The following is a 20,320-nucleotide window of genomic DNA, read 5'->3' on the forward strand; positions in this document are numbered from 1 at the left end:
CTCTAGGTCTCTATGCCTGTTTTACTATCATCATTTAAACCATGCTTACGTTTTATATAGACTCCTTTCTACGCGTGCTATATTTCACAATTTTTAAATGAGTGCTGTATTTTGCCCACTAAAATTAGAGACAAATGCCAAAGACCTTCCTGCGAGGGTTTCTTGGTGTGAAAGTTAAAATGAGAAACCGGCCAGGCATTGCCATTCCCTCAAAGGGCAGCAGTAAGGGCAGTTGACAGAGATGACCAGGATAAACTGTTCAGATCCTAGACCTGATCTGACACTGAAGTGGCCAGAGGGCCTGGGCGAGTCATTTACCTTGTCTCCACTTCCGTTTATCTTAAAACGTGGTGTCTATGTCCCATCGGTAGAGTGATCATGTAATTTATCATCCAAATCAGGATGTGTTAAAAAGAGGTGCTAGGGCTTCTTCCCTGGTGGCGCAGTGGTTGAGAATCCGCCTGCCGATACACAGGACACGGGTTCGAGCCCTGCTCTGGGAAGGTCCCACATGCCGCGGAGCAACTAGTCCCGTGAGTCACAACCACTGAGCCTGCGCGCCTGTGCTCCGCAGCAAGAGAGGCCGCGACAGTGAGAGGCCCGCGCACCGCGATGAAGAGTGGCCCCCCTTCGCCACAACTGGAGAAAGCCCTCGCACAGAAACGAAGACCCAACACAGCCAAAAATAAATAAATAAATAAATAAAATTTTAAAAAAAGAAAAAAAAAAGAGGTGCTATTATTCAGTAGTCGAGGGCAAAAGGTATAAACCAGACTGTCCCCAGCAAACGTGGACTCAGGTTGACACTATTTAGGAGCATCCTATAAGAGCACTTCTTGTGATGTCCACAGTGACCTAATGTTCTCTTGAAAAATGAAAGAGCGTTGCATAGAATTATACAAAGCAATGTGTTTGAAAGCTGAAGTCTTTCATCCAAAGGTGATGGAGCTCCCAAGGTTCACGGCAGCATTAATCACAACCGCCAAGGTATGGAAGCAACCTACGTGTCCATCAACAGATGAATGGATAAAGAAGATACGGTATATATATATATACTATAGAATATTACTCAGCCATAAAAAAGAATGAAATTTTGCCATTTGCGGGAACATGGATGGACTTGGAGGGCATTATGCTAAGTGAAGGAAGTCAGAGAAAGACACATACTATATGATTTCACTTATTGTGGAATCTAAAAAATACAACAAACTAGTGAATAAAACAAAAAAGAAGTGGACTCGCAGATGTAAAGAACAAACTAGTGGTTACTAGTTGCGGGGAGGGAATATAGGGATAAGAGGGAAAAGGGTTCTTAAGGGAGTATATGAAATCATGTGTGTGAAACTTCTGAAACTAAAAATTTAAAGAATCTTTCATTCAATTTAAAAACAAAAGTGGACTTCCCTGGCGGTCCAGTGGTTAACACAATTCGCTTCCACTGCACAGGCCACCGGCTGGATCCCTGGTAGAGGAACTAAGATCCCACATGTGGCGTGGTGAGGCCAAAAAAAAAAAAAAAAAAAAAAAAAAGGTGATGGGGCTCATCTAACCCAATCTACTGTGTGGTATTAAGAGATCACAATCAAGGAGGCCTGGCTGACAGAAGAGAGGAGATTTCTAAGACACTGAGACACAGAGAGTGCACACACTGAAGACACAGACCGACTTTAGAAAGACCCAGGCAGCCTGACTGTGAAAGCACTTAGCTGGCCTATCCTGTCTTTGTCATTCACTCCCTGAGAGGCAGACATTAAGCTCTCTGTCAGGGCACATTACCTCAGAACTCCCACTGTGCAAATTTCATATTGAGATACCAAGTCTTCATTAACATACTGATTCCAAGGACTTTGGCGGGTTGTGGGCGGGGCGGGGTAGGGAAGCAACAGCAAGTCTTCACAGCTGCCAAATGAATTTCATAAAACAGATCAGACTTTGGCTCATTAACACTCATAAAGTTATGGCATGGCACCCTTTAAAGTACCGCACGGACACAAGAAAGCATTAAATGCAAATATCTGAACAAACCACAGTTAAGAGTTTATTACAGGAGTATAGCCACTGGAAGGACTGGTACAACTAAAATTAACTTTGATTTATCCAGGCTTCCTAAAGACAGAAAAATACACATAATTGCCTTAAATTGCATGCAGAGATTATCATCCTCACCTCCAAGGGAACTGCACAAAGAGAGGTCTATTTGCCTTCAATTGCACAATCAGATTCCTTTGAATTAGATCAATTTGCATAAACACAAAAACTTTTGGTTATTTAGCCATAAACTGTGCTGCCATTTTAGCCAAAATGGGCTGCTGTGCTATTTCATTTATAAGATTTTTTAAGCAATTAATTAATGCATTGAAGGATCTTCATTACAATATAAAATGCATTAGAAATCGACTCAATGATTATTAATTAAAAAAACAACTTTGAGAATGTAAGCACTTGTGTTACAGAGGGAATGGTCTAGAAAGTCAATTACTTGGTCACTCACTCATTCATTTCTCATTGGAGGGAATAAGATAAAGTAAATTTTAAATAGGCTGCTCAAATAAGTTACATATTATAAAGTCTAACAAAATTTTATACCAAAACTAAACACCTGAAGGTGTTATTTAAAGTTTTAAATAATAGACATGTTGGAGGATTTTTAAAACCAATACTGTTGCTTGCTGGAAAGCGCAGTTCTTAGAAATGGAGCTGATAACTGGCCACTAGCAACAGGTAAAGATTAGGGCTAGAACTCCCCATGCATGCACCTTGGTCCCCTGCATCCACTTTCAGATCAATGAGAGAAATAACATTAGGCTGGAATCTGACTCCTCAGTCTATAAATCACCTGGAGGACTGCCTATTAAAATGCTCCGGGCTCGATTCTCATTGCAAAATCTCCCCCTCGCATCTGTCCTTCCAGCTCTAAATATGCAATAACGCTACAATAGAGCACAGCATAGAGGAAGAAAACGTAATTCCTTCTTTCCTTTTAGGTTCTTTGGCTGGCCTAATAATCAAATTCATATGAAACAATTAACAGGAAAAAAACAAATTCCCTATGTACAGGAGCTCAAAAATATACCACACTGAAAGAAATGACCAAAGCAGGCAGCTGTTGTATCTTTTAGACAAAATAAATAAATAAATAAATCTGTGAAAAATTGACAAGACAAAGGGGTTTGAGCTTGGGGTGGTAAATGAGTGAAGAAGTAAATTTGTTTATATAGCCTTCTCGGCCCTGGATTCCCTATCTCTGGTGATAAGAATGCCTTCTACCCCTCTTTGGTACAGGAAGAGTACCTTTCACACAGGAGATTTATTTCCTGCTTTCAGGGAGAGGAAGGAGGCCACAGTGTCCCTGCACTGACTGTTTCTTAAGTAACTTTCGGTTCAAAATAATCAATATGCCCAAGTGGCATATTTTGGGGGTGGCATATTCTGCTCCCCTTCAATGGCAAGAGACTCCAGCACTTCTTAAACCAGAGTTCTGATCCCAACTTTAGCTCTGGCCTTACTGGCTCTACAAAGGTACTCAGATTGCCTAACCGATGTTTCCTTCTCCGCTCCAAGGATACTACCCACCTTGCAAGGGTAGGGGTTAACCCTTATGAGGGTTGAAGGAGGAAACACCCTGAAGGCCCCAGACCATATCCCCCTTTCAGTTCCCTTGGCAGTAACTTCAGGGTGATAATGAACCTATCACCAGGCTTTTGATGAAATGACTTCTGATTAAAGTTCAAAACAAATGCTGATGCCAAGAAAACAGTGAGAAAACAAATGATACGTGTAAATCCAGGTATTTATTCTTTAACCTCTGCTTCCTCACAGACATGTTCTCACTCCTTAGAGAAGTATCTGCGCCACATCTTCAGAGCAGTTGCCGGGAACATAAAAAGACTCACCAATTGTGTCTTGCCAAGAGCATCAAAGGTGATCAGTTTGTTTATTTTGATCTGGAAGCGTTCTTAAATCCATGGCAGGACTCTTGCAGAGGGCGGAGAGCTGTGCTACAAGCCCTCCTCTGAGGCCCCACCCCCCTCCTTCCTACCCCTCCATCCCAAGGCCCAAAACAAGCCTTGGTCCCAACACCCTTTGCAGGAAATACATAGTGTAGCCCCAGAATACGTTTCCCATTCTCCACCGGGGAGCACTCTTCTCTACCAGCCCGTCCCCTCAGGATTTCTTTGTCCTGATGAAATCAAATCAAATCTACGAAGGCTATTATACTGAGGGATGAATGGAAATCACATAAAAACTCAGAAGATACAGTCCTGGCTCAAACACCTACTAGTAACATAACCCAAGGAAAATGATTTCACCATCTAGTCTGGGTTTCCTTACACGTAAGCCCTGAATGTTTAGAGCTGGAAGAATAAACAGGACCTACTCTATCACCTTCCAAAGACTGTCAAAAGAATATAATGCTTACACATACTTAAAGCATGTACATTGAAGCTTTCTGGATATCAAGATTATTTTATTAATGTCACAATATTTCTAGGAATTTAGTCTTTTTGTGCCTTAGAAGATTGACTCTCTTTTCTAAAGATAATGGACTATAATAATAATAATGGCGGGGCTTCCCTGGTGGTCCAGTGGTTAGGACTCCAAGCTTCCACTGCAGGGGGCGCAGGTTCAATCCCTGATAAGGGAAGTAAGATCCCGCACGCAGCTCGGCCACAATAATAATAATAATGGCAAACGTCAACACCAGGCACTGACCTGAGCACTTTACACCTATATTCATTCATTTCCTCCTCACAATAATCCTATGATCATTATCCCTCATTGTACGACCAGGCTCAGGGAGCTTAAGTACTAGCCATATCCTGGTAGAACCAGGACTGAGACCCAACCACGTGTGCTCTTAGCCACTATGCCAATGACAGGCTGACAATGTCCAGTTATTTATTTTACTGAAGTTATATTATTTTACTATGACACATAACCCCATGGGAATCTAGGAAGGCAAGTGACATCTATGGACCACTCACTCTGAGCCAGACCTGAACTCTGCTTACCTCCTTACAACAGCCCTGAATGAGGAAGAGTATTTTCACTATTAACAAATTACAAACCTGAAGTTCAGGGAGACTCCATCATTCGCTTCAAAGTCTAAAATAAATAAGTTGGGGAGATAATACGTAAAAAAAATACTACAATTAGGCAGAGAGGTGTTTAAATCCCTGGCCGTCTCCCTCAGGGGGCATCTCCTGGGCCAGCTCCTCTTAGCCCTGAGGCCTCCCTGAGAACCAGAGCTGACCCCCAACTCATGCCGACCCTTGCTCCCCACACCAGGGGGAAGGGACACCCAGTCTGCTGAGCCCACTGACCAACGGGCCTAGAAGGGAGGGGAGCTTTCTGACGTCGGGTAGGAATGGCCGCGGGGGCGAGTTATCCCCAAGAGGCAGGAGTTTCACATCCTGATGCCACAATCTCCAGATTCAGAATTCCTCGTCAGAACGGAGCTTACATTTTTCCAAAGAAACACCATCGACACAAAGGCCCACCTCTGCTAGGGTTAAATAGAGGGTTGGCGGGGGAACCAAACCACCACTTACTACTGTACGTCCACAGGAAAATGTATTCCAAGTGCCAAGCAAACCCTTGCTGTGATGGGCGGCTGTGGACCTCCAGGTTGTGAGTCTGGGTGGGACTTCCCAACACGCCTTTTAGTACTTGGGAGCCAATTTACACGGAGCCCATGCATGTCCTCCAAACCACATGCAGTAAAATCCTGAACTAACACATTTAATCTGTAACCACTCTTAGTTTTCTATCTTATTCTCCCCAGCTTTGGACCACATGTTATTAACGGTTTCACAGTATTTTTTCTTTTAGGGACCTTCCTCGTGGCTGGTCTGGGTGGGGCTGACCTGAGAAGTCTATGGAGGGAGGGAGGTCTTCCATCCATCCAATGTAGCCTCCTGGCTCCACAGAAACGGCCCTCTCCTGGGGGTTGCCCACTGCCCTGCTGTGTGACCTTGAGCAAGGGGCTTAAGCTCTCTGAACCTCAGTGTCCTCAGCTCTTAAATGAGGGAGAGATGTGAATGGGTGGTTTCTAGATATCTAAACCCCCTCTTCAGGCTACAATGGTCAAGAAAGGGATTTCAGAGGCAGATGAATTTCAACCAGATACAGGTGGTTGAATGGAACCTAGCTAACAGCTGGAAGACTTAGGAATTACTAAGCTCCTACTACAGTTAAAACAGAACACTCAGCAAGAATTAAATGAGGTAATGTATATATTACATATAGTTAATATATATATTAACATATAAAGCACTCGGAGGAATGCCTGGAACGGAGAGAGCACTTGACATTGTTATCTAGTGTTGTTATAACCATTGTTCTCACCACTCAGCTAAGTACCTATTGTTCCCATTTTATAGCTGACATCAGTTTACAGAAAACTGATACTCAGGGTTTAAGTTATCTGGTCAGAGTAACACAGTTTATAACTGACAAAGCCTAGATTTGGACCCAGGTCTTTGAGGCTCAGAAAAGCTGATGTTTAACCTCTAATCTACACAAGACGGAAGACTGAAAGGCTTTATCTGGAAAAGACACTTGTTAATGAGAATACTATACATGTATAGTACTTTCAAACGTGTGATTTCTTTAATCCTTATGCAATTCTGCAAAGTATGTACTGTAGAACTATGTCTCTAATTTTTTTAATCCTCCACAGCTCCTATACATGATAGGTACTCAAAAACTGTTGACTTTCACTTTACTTGTTAATTTCAAGCACTATTTGATACAATAAAACTGCACCCATCCCCTTCGGAAGTCAGGATAACTCTACCTCCGGATGTAACCTGGCTTATCAGACACTCGCAAATGTTGAAGAAAGCAACCTTATCTTTCTTTTTACTGCTGTTGAGAAAGCGTAACTCTGCGGACCCACCAACCACCAAAAAGAAGATTCTAAATTTGTGAGAGATGGTGGGGAGAAAGGGGGCCCAGACTAGCCAGAGTCACCCATTTTTAAGTATGAATGTGGCCCCTTCCCCTTTTACAGCACATCACGTGCTCAGTAACATTTACTGAGGGTCTACCTCGCCCCCAGGCGGGATCAACATATGGTGTTGTGCTGGGTCCTGGGGATGGAGTGGTGAATAAGACGGGCCTGGCCTGGGCCTCATGGGCGGGCAGACTTGCACGGCTCGAAGTCACTGTATCCAGGCTGGGGGAGGAACAGTAGCTAGCTACCAGCAACACCAGAGGGAGTGCGTGCTGGGCTGAATCGTGGTCCCCCTAAATTCATGCCTAGAAGCCTTATCCCTCAGTCCATCAGAATGTGATTTATTTGGAGATTAGGCCTTTCAAGTGGTCCTTAAGGCTAAATGAGTAGGTTACGGGTGGGCCCTGATTCAGTGTGACTGGTGTGTGTATAAGAAGAGGAAATCTGGACTCGCAAAGAGACACCAGGGACTCTGAGGAACAGAGGAGGAGCCCTGTGGGAACACACAGGGAGGCTGGCCGTTCACAAGCAAGGGAGACGCGCCTCGGCAGAAACCAGCCCCGCTGACACCCTGACTTTGGACTCAGCCTCCAGAACTGGGAGGAAATAAATGTCTGGTGTTTAAGCCCCCCAGTCTGTGGTATTTTGTTATGAGGCCCGAGCCAACTAATACAGTGGGTGATGCTGAGAAGCAGAAAGGTGTCATGTGAAAAAAAATACGGTCAGCACTGAAAAAAAAGGCAGCAGGTCAGCAAACTGTGCATAGTGGCAGATCCAAGATGATGGATTGAGAGTGTATGGACTAAGAGAGGGCTCTGAGTAGGAAAGAGGAGACAGAACAGTGCACTGATGTTAATCTAGCATTTTCTGTGACAGGCATGAAGAGCACATACGAAAATAAGGAAAAACCCCTGCCTAGCCAGACCTCACAGGCCAGCGAAGGAGGAAAAAGCTGAAACCTGGGGAAAGCACCAAAGAGGCAGGCAATAATTAACAAAAAATGCCATAAGGAAATAATGCCAAAGTGCCTTAAAGCTATGCCTGATTCAGTGCTCAGATCTGCAAGGAAGGGATGGCAGGGAGGCCCATGTCTGGAGTAGGCTGGGGACCGGATAAAATAGGAGCATGGCTAAGGAGCCTTTTCCAGGGCAGGGAGGAGGGCGAAGTGAGGGAAATGACCTGGAAAAGCAAAACGAAGGCAATCTAAAGGAAGGCCAAGTCAGGCAGTCTGCGGGTGATGCTATCTTTGAAATTGTCACTGTTGCCCGCAGAGCTGAAGTGCGTCAAATCAGAGCCAAGCTGACGGAACCAGGTCAGATGCATTGATGCTACTCGTAACACTGTACAGCATCAACATCAAAAAATAGGAAAGGACGTTAGGGAAATACACTGAGTAGCAAAACTCCGTGGCCTGCGCTGCTGGGGTCAGCTGTCAAAAAAGCAAGGCCACAGGAGAAGCCAGAAGATAAAGGAAACTAAAATGGGGCCTCTCTCTGCCCATCTGGGGAGAACAGTGAAGGGGAAATTCAAGGCTCACTGAGCCAGAGGGATCCCGGCTCTGCTTCAAGTCACACGGTCTTAGGGCCCCTCCAGCAATGAGACTGAAGAAACACAGCAAAAGGAAGAAAGTGAGTATCAAGGCAGATTCCAAAATTATAAAGCCTGACCTTGGTGACTTAAAATATCCTGGAGGGACTTCCCTGGTGGCACAGTGGTTAAGAATCGCCTGACAATGCAGGGGACACGGGTTCAAGCCCTGGTCCGGGAAGATCCCACAATGCCACAGAGCAACAAAGCCCGTGCGCCACAACTACTGAGCCTGCGCTCTAGAGCCCGTGCGCCACAACTACTGAGCCCACGTACCATAACTACTGAAGCCAGCACGCGTAGAGACTGTGCTCCACAATAAGAGAAACCGCTGCAATGAGAAGCCCACGCACAGCAACGAAGAGTAGCCCCCGCTCACTGCAACTAGAGAAAGCCTGAACGCAGCAACGAAGACCCAATGCAACCAAAAATAAATAAATAAAATAAATTTATATAAAATTATTTCTATACACTAGCAACAAAAAATGAAGATGAGTGCAAAAAATTTTTTTTAAAAATATCCTGGAAAAGTTCCAGGTACCATAAGTTAAGCTGGCTCAGTATCAACGTCATATTAACACAGGAACAATAATGTCTCATCAAGCAAAAAAATAAAATGTTTCTGTGATGCAAATCAAACACTGTTGTTCTCTGATTTTTTTTGTCCCCCCTGTACTCCTCCTCTATGGTCAGTGAAGGAGGATAGGGATGGGAAAAAGTAAGAGCGCACAGAAATCCAACTATAAAGGCATTTCCCTCCTACTGCCTTGCTGGAGTTAAAGCAAGAGAAGCCACATTCTCACAGTTCCTCAACTTTCTGTTCATGTAAACAGTCTCACTCAATTTTTGAATTACTCTGTGGGAACAGATGGTTTCCAAATGTATGACTTCTTACTACAGTTTATGGAAGCAATACTACTGAACTCTGAAATTAAGATGAAGAAAACACAGACATGCTTCAAGCTTGCGTCTTTATGGCAGGCCTAGTTTTCCTGAACTAAGGCTTACATGGAATCCTGACTTTCCTTATTTTTTCTTTTCTTTCTCGCCTTTTTTTCTCTTTTCGTTAAACAATTCACACGACACACACAAAAACTTGTCTGACATATAATAGCAGGTGAATATTCTGCGGCAAAAAGACTTCCACGCCACAAAAAAACAGCAGCGGTAACAGAGGCCTCTAGACTTCCTATAAATTATACATAAACAAAGGCATCAGATATGTAAATATAGCTGGGTTTGGGGTCTTACATCCTTAAGCCTTGTATGATAGATTATAATTTTATATTTGAAATAAACACTGCAATTAACACCAAATTACCTTAATTCCAACAAGTGACACAGTCACTGAAAGAGTTCACAAATGGTGATCTTGGTGGCAGTACCAGATCAAAGCCTAGGCCAGTTTTCCCCGATGTCTTTCTAAGGCAGAAGTCTAATTTTCCAAAAAGCTAAACCAGACAGGTTTTTGTGAGGCACAGACAAAAGTTCAAGTATTGTGGTCTGACTGATGAACCCATAAGCACCTTAAATAGAGTTCATAGCATTTCTGCCATTTAAATTGCCAAGTCTCTGGAAAAGCATACTCAATACAGCACCTGGGGGAGATGACTCTGGGAAGAGATGAAGAGAAAGTAAATGCTGCCCAGCCTAAAGATAAAACATCTTTATGCCTATATCTCTATCTATAGAAATTTATAGAGCAAATGAAAATTTTGGTGCAAAAAAAATACTTTCATGCAGCAAAAGAACTGTAGCAATAAGAGATGCCTCTAGACTTCCTATAAATTATACATAAATAAAGGTATCAGATATGCAAACATAATTGGGCTTTCTTTTTTGGTTAAGCAAGTCACACACCTACATAAATTTATATAGATATAAATATATACCTATAAATACAAGTATATAAATATACCTATAGACATATAAATAGATATACCTATAGATATAGATAGACAGATATAGGTAGGTAGGTAGATAGATAGATAGGGAAAAAAGGGGAAAAATAGAAAAGTACACACAAAAGAAGGAAACTACTTATGCTTACATAAGTAATGATGAAGTTGAGTACCAGGACAGAAAAAGCCTTTGTTCACACCAGTAGGACAGCAAGAGCAAAAAGGAAATTAACTTCTGCACTGATCAACACCAACATGGATTTCAAAAGGTATCTACCCTTTAAATGCTTACACAAAAGAACTGCTAAAGCACAGCATGAAAAATTTAAGTTTGCAACAAAACTCAAAAAAAAAAAAAAACTTAGTCAAACAATCGAAGTTAAAAATTATACAGAGTGGGGTGTGCCGGATTTTTGCCTAATAACATACGCTCACCAAAAATCAAATAAGATGTCGCAGTGACTGACAAACAGTCCGGTAGAATCCTTTCAATGATGAAAGTCAAACCTCAGGCTGACCTTATAAACTGGCACAGATTAAAAATTACCAGAGGTTTTGTTGCCTATGGTTGTATGCTGTTATTCTAGAAACACGATTAGAGCAGCCCATAATGCAAGCAATGAGAATAGAGGTACGTTTGTGGAGATTGTTTCCGCCACAAACAGAAACGTGGAATAGCACATCTGGATATGGTTCAGAGACACCATACATATGGAGTCTTAGTAGTTCTAACAGCTTTTACTATTAGAAGTCCTCTGCGTTGAAACTGATCAACAAGAAAAAAATAATAATAGGAAGGAAAAGGATGTGACTCATTGTTTATGAATGAAGTATTCAGAATATATGTCATTAATATAGCCATTTAAATAATGACTACCACAATAAACAATCATTACAGCAATGACTAATAAATTTAATTCAATAGCAGAAACATAATTTGAAATAAGATATAACTATAAAAGAACACACGTTCTACCAAAACACAGGTGATTTCAAGTTTCATTACATTTGTAATGAAAAAAATCTTTATGACCAAAATGGAATGGTTTGGGCTTCCCTGGTGGCGCAGTGGTTGAGAGTCCGCCTGCCGTTGCGGGGGTCACGGGTTCGTGCCCTGGTCCGGGAGGATCCCACGTGCCGCGGAGCAGCTGGGCCCGTGAGCCGTGGCCGCTGGGCCTGCGCGTCCGGAGCCTGTGCTCCGCAGCGGGAGGGGCCACGGCAGTGAGAGGCCCGCATACCACAAAAAAAAAAAAAAAAAATGGAATGGTTTTTGAGACCAAATAGATATCACCAAGTCCTGGGTGCATCGCAATGACTAAAGGGTGCTAATATCCCAAGAATTCGGTGGCTACAGGATGGGAGTGGGGCAGGGGAAAGTCAGGCTTCAGCAGATAAGCCTGCCCACAAATCTCAGAGAAGATTCTTTGCCTCTGTAGACACTGGAGAGAGGTATCTCAGACAGGCTAGGGCATCAATCCCACAGGCTGACATATCCCGGGCCTCAGCCATCCCCAGCATCCTCAAAGGGTCCTAAGAGCCCTGTGCTCTGTTGCCTCATTACACGGTGACAGCGGGGAGGGAGCATGTGACCAGAAGCACAGGCCTGAATGCCCTCTCTTACTGTTTTATTCTCAGCAAGGCTTAGGCTGTCAGGGTCTCACTCCACACGTTCAAACCACCTTTCCCACCACAGAATGCACGTGCACTTCCATCCGAAACCTCGCCATCCTACAAAACCTGACCCAAATCCCACCTCTGCTATGAGTCTTTCCTAACCCATTTAACTGAAATGGCCTTTTAGTGCCTGAATTTTGCAATGTCTACCTACGCTATTGGCATCTCACCTTGACCTGCCTCGAGAGTCCCGTGGCTTCCTGGACCTGTCGTGGCGCTCCTGTCATGTCTTACACTTTGCACCTCCTCCAGCACCTGCACTGGTACATACAGGACCTCGATGAGTATTTGTCCCCCGCGCTGGGGAAGCCCTTCATTTCCCATATAGACTTTTCTGCTTCAAGCCACCCCAAAAAGATATTGGCAATGACACACCCCTCCCTCTCCTTAATGAGACCAACTTTCAACAACTGTTCTGCACATCAAAACCAAGAGCTTCCTTTTTATTTTCCAGGACCTCCTGCAATCAGCCTGAGACGGAAGCTTTCTTTTCTTACTCCTCTTTGCAATCTGCTTCTTTTGTCATACAAACACCCTTTGGAACTTCCTTATCCCAAAATGACACTATTTAAAATATCAGCACGAGGGACTTCCCTGGTGGTGCAGTGGTTAAGAATCCGCCTGCCAAAGTAGGGGACATGGGTTCGAGCCCGCGTCCTGGAAGATCCCACATGCCGCAGAGCAGCTAAGCCTGTGTGCCGCAACTACTAAGCCTGCGCTCTAGAGCCCGAGAACCACAACTACCGAGCCCACGTGGCACAACTACTGAAGCCCATGCACCTAGAGCCTGTGCTCCACAACAAGAGAAGCCACTGCAATGAGAAGCCCACGCACCGCAACAAAGAGTAGCCCCCGCTCACTGCAATTAGAGAAAGCCCGCGTGCAGCAACGAACACCAAACGCAGCAAAAAAAAAAAAAAAAAAAAAAAAAAAAAAATCAGCACTAGAAAAAAAAAGTTTGCTTTCCTGATGCACATATCTGTGTACTTCTTTTTATCAGGCAGATTTTCTGCTTCAGTTGATATTTATTACTAGTCATCGTTTGTGCTGTTGTTGTTACAAGCTGCTATAAGTCATCTTTAATACGAAGCAGCATGTATACTTCTAAACAAAGATATTAGAAGTATAACTCTTCCTACTCAACCTGCAAAATCTACTTCTTCATTTATCTCCTCACCCACCTCCAACTAGAATGAAAACTCCATCAGAAGGGACACAGGGATTCTCTGTCGGTCCCTGCTGAATCCCTAGTGCTTAGAACAGTACCTGGCACTCAGTGCTGCTGGGTGGGTACTTGAAGAATGAATGTTGGTTGAATGAATCTCCAGATACCCTCCCAAATTCTGCTCCTCTCCACCCCTTCCCTGCTTAACAGGAATATGGTCAAGAACATATACACTAGGGACTTCCCTGGTGGTGCAATGGTTAAGAATCCGCCTGCCAATGCAGGGGACACAGGTTTGAGCCCTGGTCCGGGAAGATCCCACATGCCGCGGAGCAACTAAGCCAGTGCGCCACAACTACTGAGCCTGTGCTCTAGAGCTTGCGAGCCACAACTACTGAGCCCACGTGCTGCAACTACTGAAGCCCATGTGCCTAGAGCCTGTGCTCCGCAACAAGAGAAGCCACTGCAGTGAGATGCCCGTGCACCACAACGAAGAGTAAACCCCGCTCGCCGCAACTAGAGAAAGCCCACGCGCAGCAACGAAGACCCAACGCAGAAAAAAAAAAGAACATACACACTAGAGTGAAACCATCAGGGTTCAACCCCTGATTCACCATTTAAGCAGGGCTATGATCTTCAGCAACTATTACTCAACTCTCCCCAGCTGTACGGTCTAAATAGCTTGTAGTGAGGACCAGGCAGGACAATGCAGAGCACACACCCAGTGCTCATCGTGGCTCTTTTGTTCAGCTTTCTCCCATTCAGCCAGGGCCACCTGTGCCACCACACCTGCATGGATCAGCCTCTCTTTCCCCTTCTCACCTGCAAAAAGACTAGACCCTGACACAACCAAACTATTTTCACTCAAATATGAGTAAATCGATAGATAGGCTCAAAGTGAGGGGGAGAGCCTGAGAGCTTTTTTCCTATGAAAAATATGTATGCACTTGATTGACAGAGCTTAAACAACTACGGAGCAGCCCAGGACCTCTATATTTCTGTGTTTGCATCTGGGTTTTCACAACTCCTGTCCAGATAAGCTACATTGCCCAAGAGTGCAGTTCTGCTTAGGTGGCTGCCAGAAGAGTTACTTTTACAGGGCATAAACCAAATGGTCTGTATTATACAACCGAACAGTGAGAAAAAGCTTTCTATGTCACTCGCTGTCTTCCAAAATTTATGAAAAAGTCCACTTTACATCTTAGGTCTTTAAGGATCTTCATATGTCCTTCTGATCTTAAGAGATATTCTGTAAACTAAATTTTAACCCCAGAGAAACCACTGTCTTTATTGTATATGTTACCGTTCATACACTCCACTCTACTAGAACTCTTTATATGCAGGAAATGTCAACACTGTACAAACAGAGGTAATTTTAACTCTTGCTTTATTTTGAGTTTTGCTCTTCCAAATAAGGAACAGTGCTCGGTAAATAGAACAAAGGGCACAATACATTTGGTTTACACCCAGCTTTGACCTGAGGCAAAGATGTTTTTGCAAAAGCCACTCTTTAACACATTCAGGTACTGAAATTTCATGTAAAATAGCTGTCTACATGGAATTCTCTTTATCTTTATAGGGCTTTCCTAACTTTTCTACAAACTTCAGTGACACTCCCCCTCCCATAATTAACACTGCCTTATTTTTTTTCTTTTAACATCTTTATTGGAGTATAATTGCTTCACAATAGTGTATTAGTTTCTGCTTTATAACAAAGTGAATCAGTTACACATATACATATGTTGCCGTATCTCTTCCCTCTTGCATCTCCCTCCCACCCTCCCTATCCCACCCCTCTAGGTGGTCACAAAGCACCGAGCTGATCTCCCTGTGCTATGCGGCTGCTTCCCACTAGCTATCTATTTTACGTTTGGTAGTGTATGTATGTCCATGCCACTCTCTCACTTTGTCACAGCTTACCCTTCCCCCTCCCCATATCCTCAAATCCATTCTCTAGTAGGTCTGTGTCTTTATTCCCATCTTACCCCTAGGTTCTTCATGACATGTTTTTTTTCTTAGATTCCATATATATGTGTTAGCATACGGTATTTGTCTTTCTCTTTCTGACTTACTTCACTCTGTATGACAGACTCTAGGTCCATCCACCTCACTACAAATAACTCAATTTTGTTTATTTTTATGGCTGAGTAATATTCCATTGTCTGCTGGTGGGAATGTGAATTAGTACAGCCACTGTGGAGAACAGTATGAAGGTTCCTTAAAAAGCTGCAAATAGAACTACCATACGACCCAGCAATCCCACTACTGGGCATATACCCTGAGAAAACCATAATTCAAAGAGTCATGTACCAAAATGTTCATTGCAGCTCTATTTACAATAGCCAGGAGATGGAAGCAACCTAAGTGTCCATCATCGGATGAATGGATAAAGAAGATGTAACACTGCCTTTTTTGACGACAAGTTAAGCCTCCAAGTTTTAACTAGTTAGAATTTTCTGAGTATCAAACACACGCAAGTGAGTCATAATTTTAAAACTTCCAGAACTCACAACCACAGCTCGCCACAAGCAAACAAGAGAAAACAAAATATTTTTAAGCACTGCCATGCTCACATGGTAAGGCCTTCACTGAAAGAGGTGGTCTCTGCTTTTAAAAGCACGGGTCTTGGGCTCCTCTGGTGGCATAGTGGTTGTGAATCCGCCTGCCAATGCAGGGGACACTGGTTCGAGCCCTGGTCCGGGAAGACCCCACATGCCACGGAGCAACTAAACCCCTGAGCCACAACTACTGAAGCCCACGGGCCCTAGAGCCCATGCTCTGCAACAAGAGAAGCCACCACAATGAGAAGCCCGTACACCGCAACTAGAGAAAGCCCAGGCAGCAACGAAGACCCAACGCGGCCAAAATAATTAATTAATTATTTTTTAAACGTCAGCATAACTGAATTGTAGGAACAACTTTCAATGTCCCCATCCTGAACGACAAACACATATTATTATTGGTCATGCCAGCTCCATTTTCTGCAGTCATATCCAATCCTTCCACAGCTCACTGTACACTCTATAGCAAAAGGGAAGTGGAACTTAACAACGGATTTTTTTTTTTTTTAAGTTAATGATTCAGGCAATTCTTGGAATAACTTCCACTTGAGAAAATGCAACTGAGAAGTCCTATCAAGAGACTCCCCAGCTGTTGACAGCTCAGCTCTGGAAATTCCCTACTTTATGCCCATTCCTGACTATCCCTGAATCCAAATTACAAAGTTTAATGACCCTTAAGAACCCTTTTTGCCTCCGGTGAACTCGGAACTCTGTCTAAATATTCGTTAGGACTCAATACAAGTTTACAGAATTAAAGGAGGGGAACACTAAAAACCTAGCTCCAAAAGGCAACTGTCTGCCCCTCCCCCGAAGCCCTCTTCCCGCAGGAGAGGGAACTGGGAGATCTGGAGCTGACAGTCAAGCCGTCCAGGATCCTAGGGGTCTGACACTAGGCCCTTGATGTGATGACAGCCACGAGGTCTGGGCGGTGGCTCCAAAACGGGGCACCCACTGCTCTGAGAAATGCTGGGCGCTTGCCAAGATACAAACCCTCCCCCAAGGAGCTGAAACCGGACGGTCGGGAACCGAGTCAGTTCTGTGGGGATCCCAAGGCCTGAATCGCATTCCATCAGCCTCCTTCCTGTTTATAGATGCCACTCCAGTAACTCCAACTACCAAAGAGAAAGCCGACCTCTCAGAAATATGTCAACACATGACATAACTTGAAAACGCTGTCTGCTCACTGGCGCGAGTTGCAACTTGTCGGGCTCACGAAGGAAAACCGGCTCACTTTAATTACTTTATTTTTTTTTTCTTTTTTAGTATGCCATGCCGTCTCTTTCCAGGGCCCCCGCAAAGATCGGGTTACTGAGAACTAGGTAGCCTCGGTGGCAGGAACCAAACCGCGTGGGCGGTTAGCTAGAGGCAACGAACCGGGGAGTCGACCCCCCAGCAAAGTGGCGGCGATTCGGTTTCGCTGTGATTCGGCGGCCGCTCCTTCCTCGCACAGGCGCAGGAAGAAGCCTCGGCACCTCCTCGCAGTCGGCACCAAGTTGCTGGAGCGCTCAGTGATGTCGCCGCGGGGGCCTCGCGGCACCGCGCCGATGCCCTCGGGTCGGCGGAGGGCGCGCCACCTTTGTCTGGGTTTCCTCACCAGGACGGGCGACGCCTCGACGCAAAGCGGAGGCGCAGACACCGCGGCCGGGTTCCCAGCCCCTACCCGGGGCCCAGAAAGCGGCCGCGGCCGCCTGAAACCTCCCACTTCCACTGCGCGCACCGGGCGCGCCCGCAAGTCCCAGCCCGGCGGCCACTTCCCCCACACGGCCGCCGCGGGTGGGGAGCCGGAGACCCACGCGCTCCCACACGCTAGTGGGCCGAGCGGCCCGGAGCGGCCCGGCTCTCCCGGCGCCTCAGCGCCCACGCGGGTCCCTTCCTCGGGAGAGCACGGGCCGCTGGTTCCTCAGCAAGGCCAGATTCCAGACTGGCCACCGCGTCGGGGAAGGGACGACAGCCAGCCAGACGGCCACCCACGCCCACTGCCCGCCCTCGGCCCTCTCTCACCTGCCTGCACCGTGTCCGAGAGGTCGTGCGCGGGGGCCGCCGTCCTCGGAAATTCCTTCAGTTTCCTAGCACTGAGGTTCAACCCCCCGGAGTTGGCCGCTTCCTCCAGCGCGCGCTCCAGCCCCCGGTTCAAGGGCAGGTTGAAGCCCCCGCCGCCGCCGCCGCCTCCTCCGGCCCCGCCGCTGGCTCCGGCTCCTCCGTGGTGCTGATGGTGGTGGTGGGGGGGATGATGATGGGGGTGCAGAGTAGCCACTGACAGGGCAGGGACGAAAGGCTGGGGTTCGCTTCCCGGCGTCGCCATCTTCTCCCGGGCCCCCCACCCCGCCCCGCCGCTCCTGCGGGGGGGTCACAGCTTTCCCCCGGGTCGGGGAGACGGCAGCCCGGGCCGAGTCCCTGCAGTGCTCCACCAAGAGATGCTGGAAGAAGGGGAGGAGGGTGTGAGAGGCGCGCGGAATGGGGGCGGGGGGCAGAAGGGGAGGCGGCAGTGGCAGCTCGGTCTCGAAGCTCTCCTGTCCCTGGCAAGCTAAGGACTGCGGCGGCGGCGGCGGCGGCGGCGGCGGCGGCAGGCAGCGCGCATGTGTCTCCTCCCGCCTCTGCTCCCTCCTCTAGGCGGCTCTCCCCTCCTCCGCCGCCTGCTCTCTCCTCCTCCTACCCGAGAGCCGTCAGTCCAGCCCCGCGCCTTCCTCCGCCGCCCGCCGCGCTGGCCCTGCTGCTTCCCCGCGCTCGGCCCCGCTATCCCGGAACGTGGGGGGCTGGACGCCGTGAGATCACGGGGAGGTGAGAGGTTATCTCAATTTTGCAAATTATTCTGGTTCTTTAACCCAGAGTTCCCCGAGAGGCAGTTTTTCACTGTGGGGTCAGGCCAACAGACGACCCCTGGCATTTGGGCACCTACGATGTGCCAGTCGCTGGTCCAGGTGGTCTGCATTCGTGATCTCATTAATCCAGGGACCCCGTGAGCGGAAAAATTGTTTCCCCTAGGCCACAGAGGAAGTTAAGAAACTCGTCTGAGTTCACCCATGCAGTCAGAGGCGGAGCTGAGTTTGAAAGTAGAGCCTTCAGACTCTAGGGTTGCCCTCCTTCCTGTAAACGCCCTCCCGGGCCGCACCTCGCTACAAACAAATAGGAGTAAGGCAGAGGGTTTTCTGAGCGATGGCAGAAAACTACAGACACGGAAAGGAAGGACTTTTCAAAATGCAGGTCGTTTTTATGGTGGACAGAACCCATTGTCCTATATGGAAGAGGGGCTGGCTGTGGCTCTCTGAGCCCAGAATTGGGTGGGGCTGGAAAGGTCAGAAAGTCAGTGACCCCAACTAGCCAATAACTCAATCACAGTTGGAGCCTGCGCACAGCTACCGTCGAGGTATCCTCGTGGGCTTCCTCTAGCCATTGTGGGGCATGGGAGCTGATGTGTCCGCCTGCAAGCGAATTCATGTTCTGCCCAGACCAACGCTGGCACACCAGGGGAGACAGAATATCTGACACCATGAGAGCAGACCAGCTGGAAGATTAATAAAGTCCCACTCCTTTCCGAAGTTTCGGCTCCAACTCTCTAGGGCCTTTATTTTTGCTCTATACCCAAGGCTTGAGCAGCGTCCCTGTGAGTAGCTTAGCTAGGGGAAGTGAGGATGCGGGTCAGTACGAAAATAATTCAACCCTTGGAGTAGAGGAGGCGTTTTTTTAAGTGGTGATGCAGAAACGTGGTGGCCTGAGCACCAGGCTGGATCTAAAGTACCGCGTGATCTGTGTCACTTGCATTGACTGCGTGCGTAGTACGTAGCCCTTGAGTCCTACAGGATGCTAGGATGAGTCCAAGATTGTAACCTCGGAGGAGGAGACAAGCGCCACCTGCTGGTAGCCTCCCCGAAAGCCTCTCCTCTCATCAACTTTTTCTCCTCTGCCTCCCAGACTTTTAAAAGCCAAGCTTGAAAATAATCATGATGATATTGATGATGATGAAAGTGAAAGTGTACTTATAAAAAATAACCTACCATTCCCTTTCCTCACTGGTCTTTTCCCAAAAAGCCAGTGAGAAACAGAGAAACACAGAAAAAAATTTCATTTGAAAGTCTTCAGCTTAAACTGGGTGGTAGTCTGTGTGATCAGTATGCAGGGTATTGTTGAAGACATCTTCTGGCGACTGCAAATGTAGTTCAGACCGTGAACTGTGGTGTTGCATCATATAGAGCATAATTTTTTTAGGACCACAAACTCTTTTTTTTTTTTTTTTTTTTTTTTTTTTTTGTGGTATACAGGCCTCTCACTGTTGTGGCCTCTCCCGTTGCGGAGCACAGGCTCCAGACGCCCAGGCTCAGCGGCCATGGCTCACGGGCCTAGCTGCTCTGCGGCATGTGGGATCTTCCCGGACCGGGGCACGAACCCGTGTCCCCTGCATCGGCAGGTGGATTCTCAACCACTGCGCCACCAGGGAAGCCCCCCACAAACTCTTTTTTAGAGGAAAAGATGGGATATA

At 46.3% G+C, this 20,320-nt stretch overlaps 1 protein-coding gene across 4 annotated transcripts in view; it reads right to left on the bottom strand.

Annotated features, from left to right (window-relative positions):
- Window positions 1-18,852, bottom strand: part of LRCH1 (leucine rich repeats and calponin homology domain containing 1) — a 189,593-nt gene extending 170,741 nt beyond the window's left edge. For 3 of the 4 annotated variants that reach the window (XM_067016621.1, XM_059041865.2, XM_067016620.1), the window contains exon 1: window positions 17,848-18,426. In XM_067016621.1, the coding sequence (XP_066872722.1) occupies window positions 17,848-18,148 (301 nt within the window). In that variant the 5' untranslated portion in view covers window positions 18,149-18,426. Of the gene's footprint in view, window positions 1-17,847 lie in introns of all 4 variants that reach the window. The other variant, XM_059041864.2, reaches the window with a different exon arrangement.
- Window positions 18,853-20,320: the final 1,468 nt, after the last annotated feature.

The sequence above is a fragment of the Kogia breviceps genome, chromosome 16 (assembly GCF_026419965.1).
Source record: "Kogia breviceps isolate mKogBre1 chromosome 16, mKogBre1 haplotype 1, whole genome shotgun sequence".
Lineage (NCBI taxonomy): Eukaryota > Metazoa > Chordata > Mammalia > Artiodactyla > Physeteridae > Kogia > Kogia breviceps.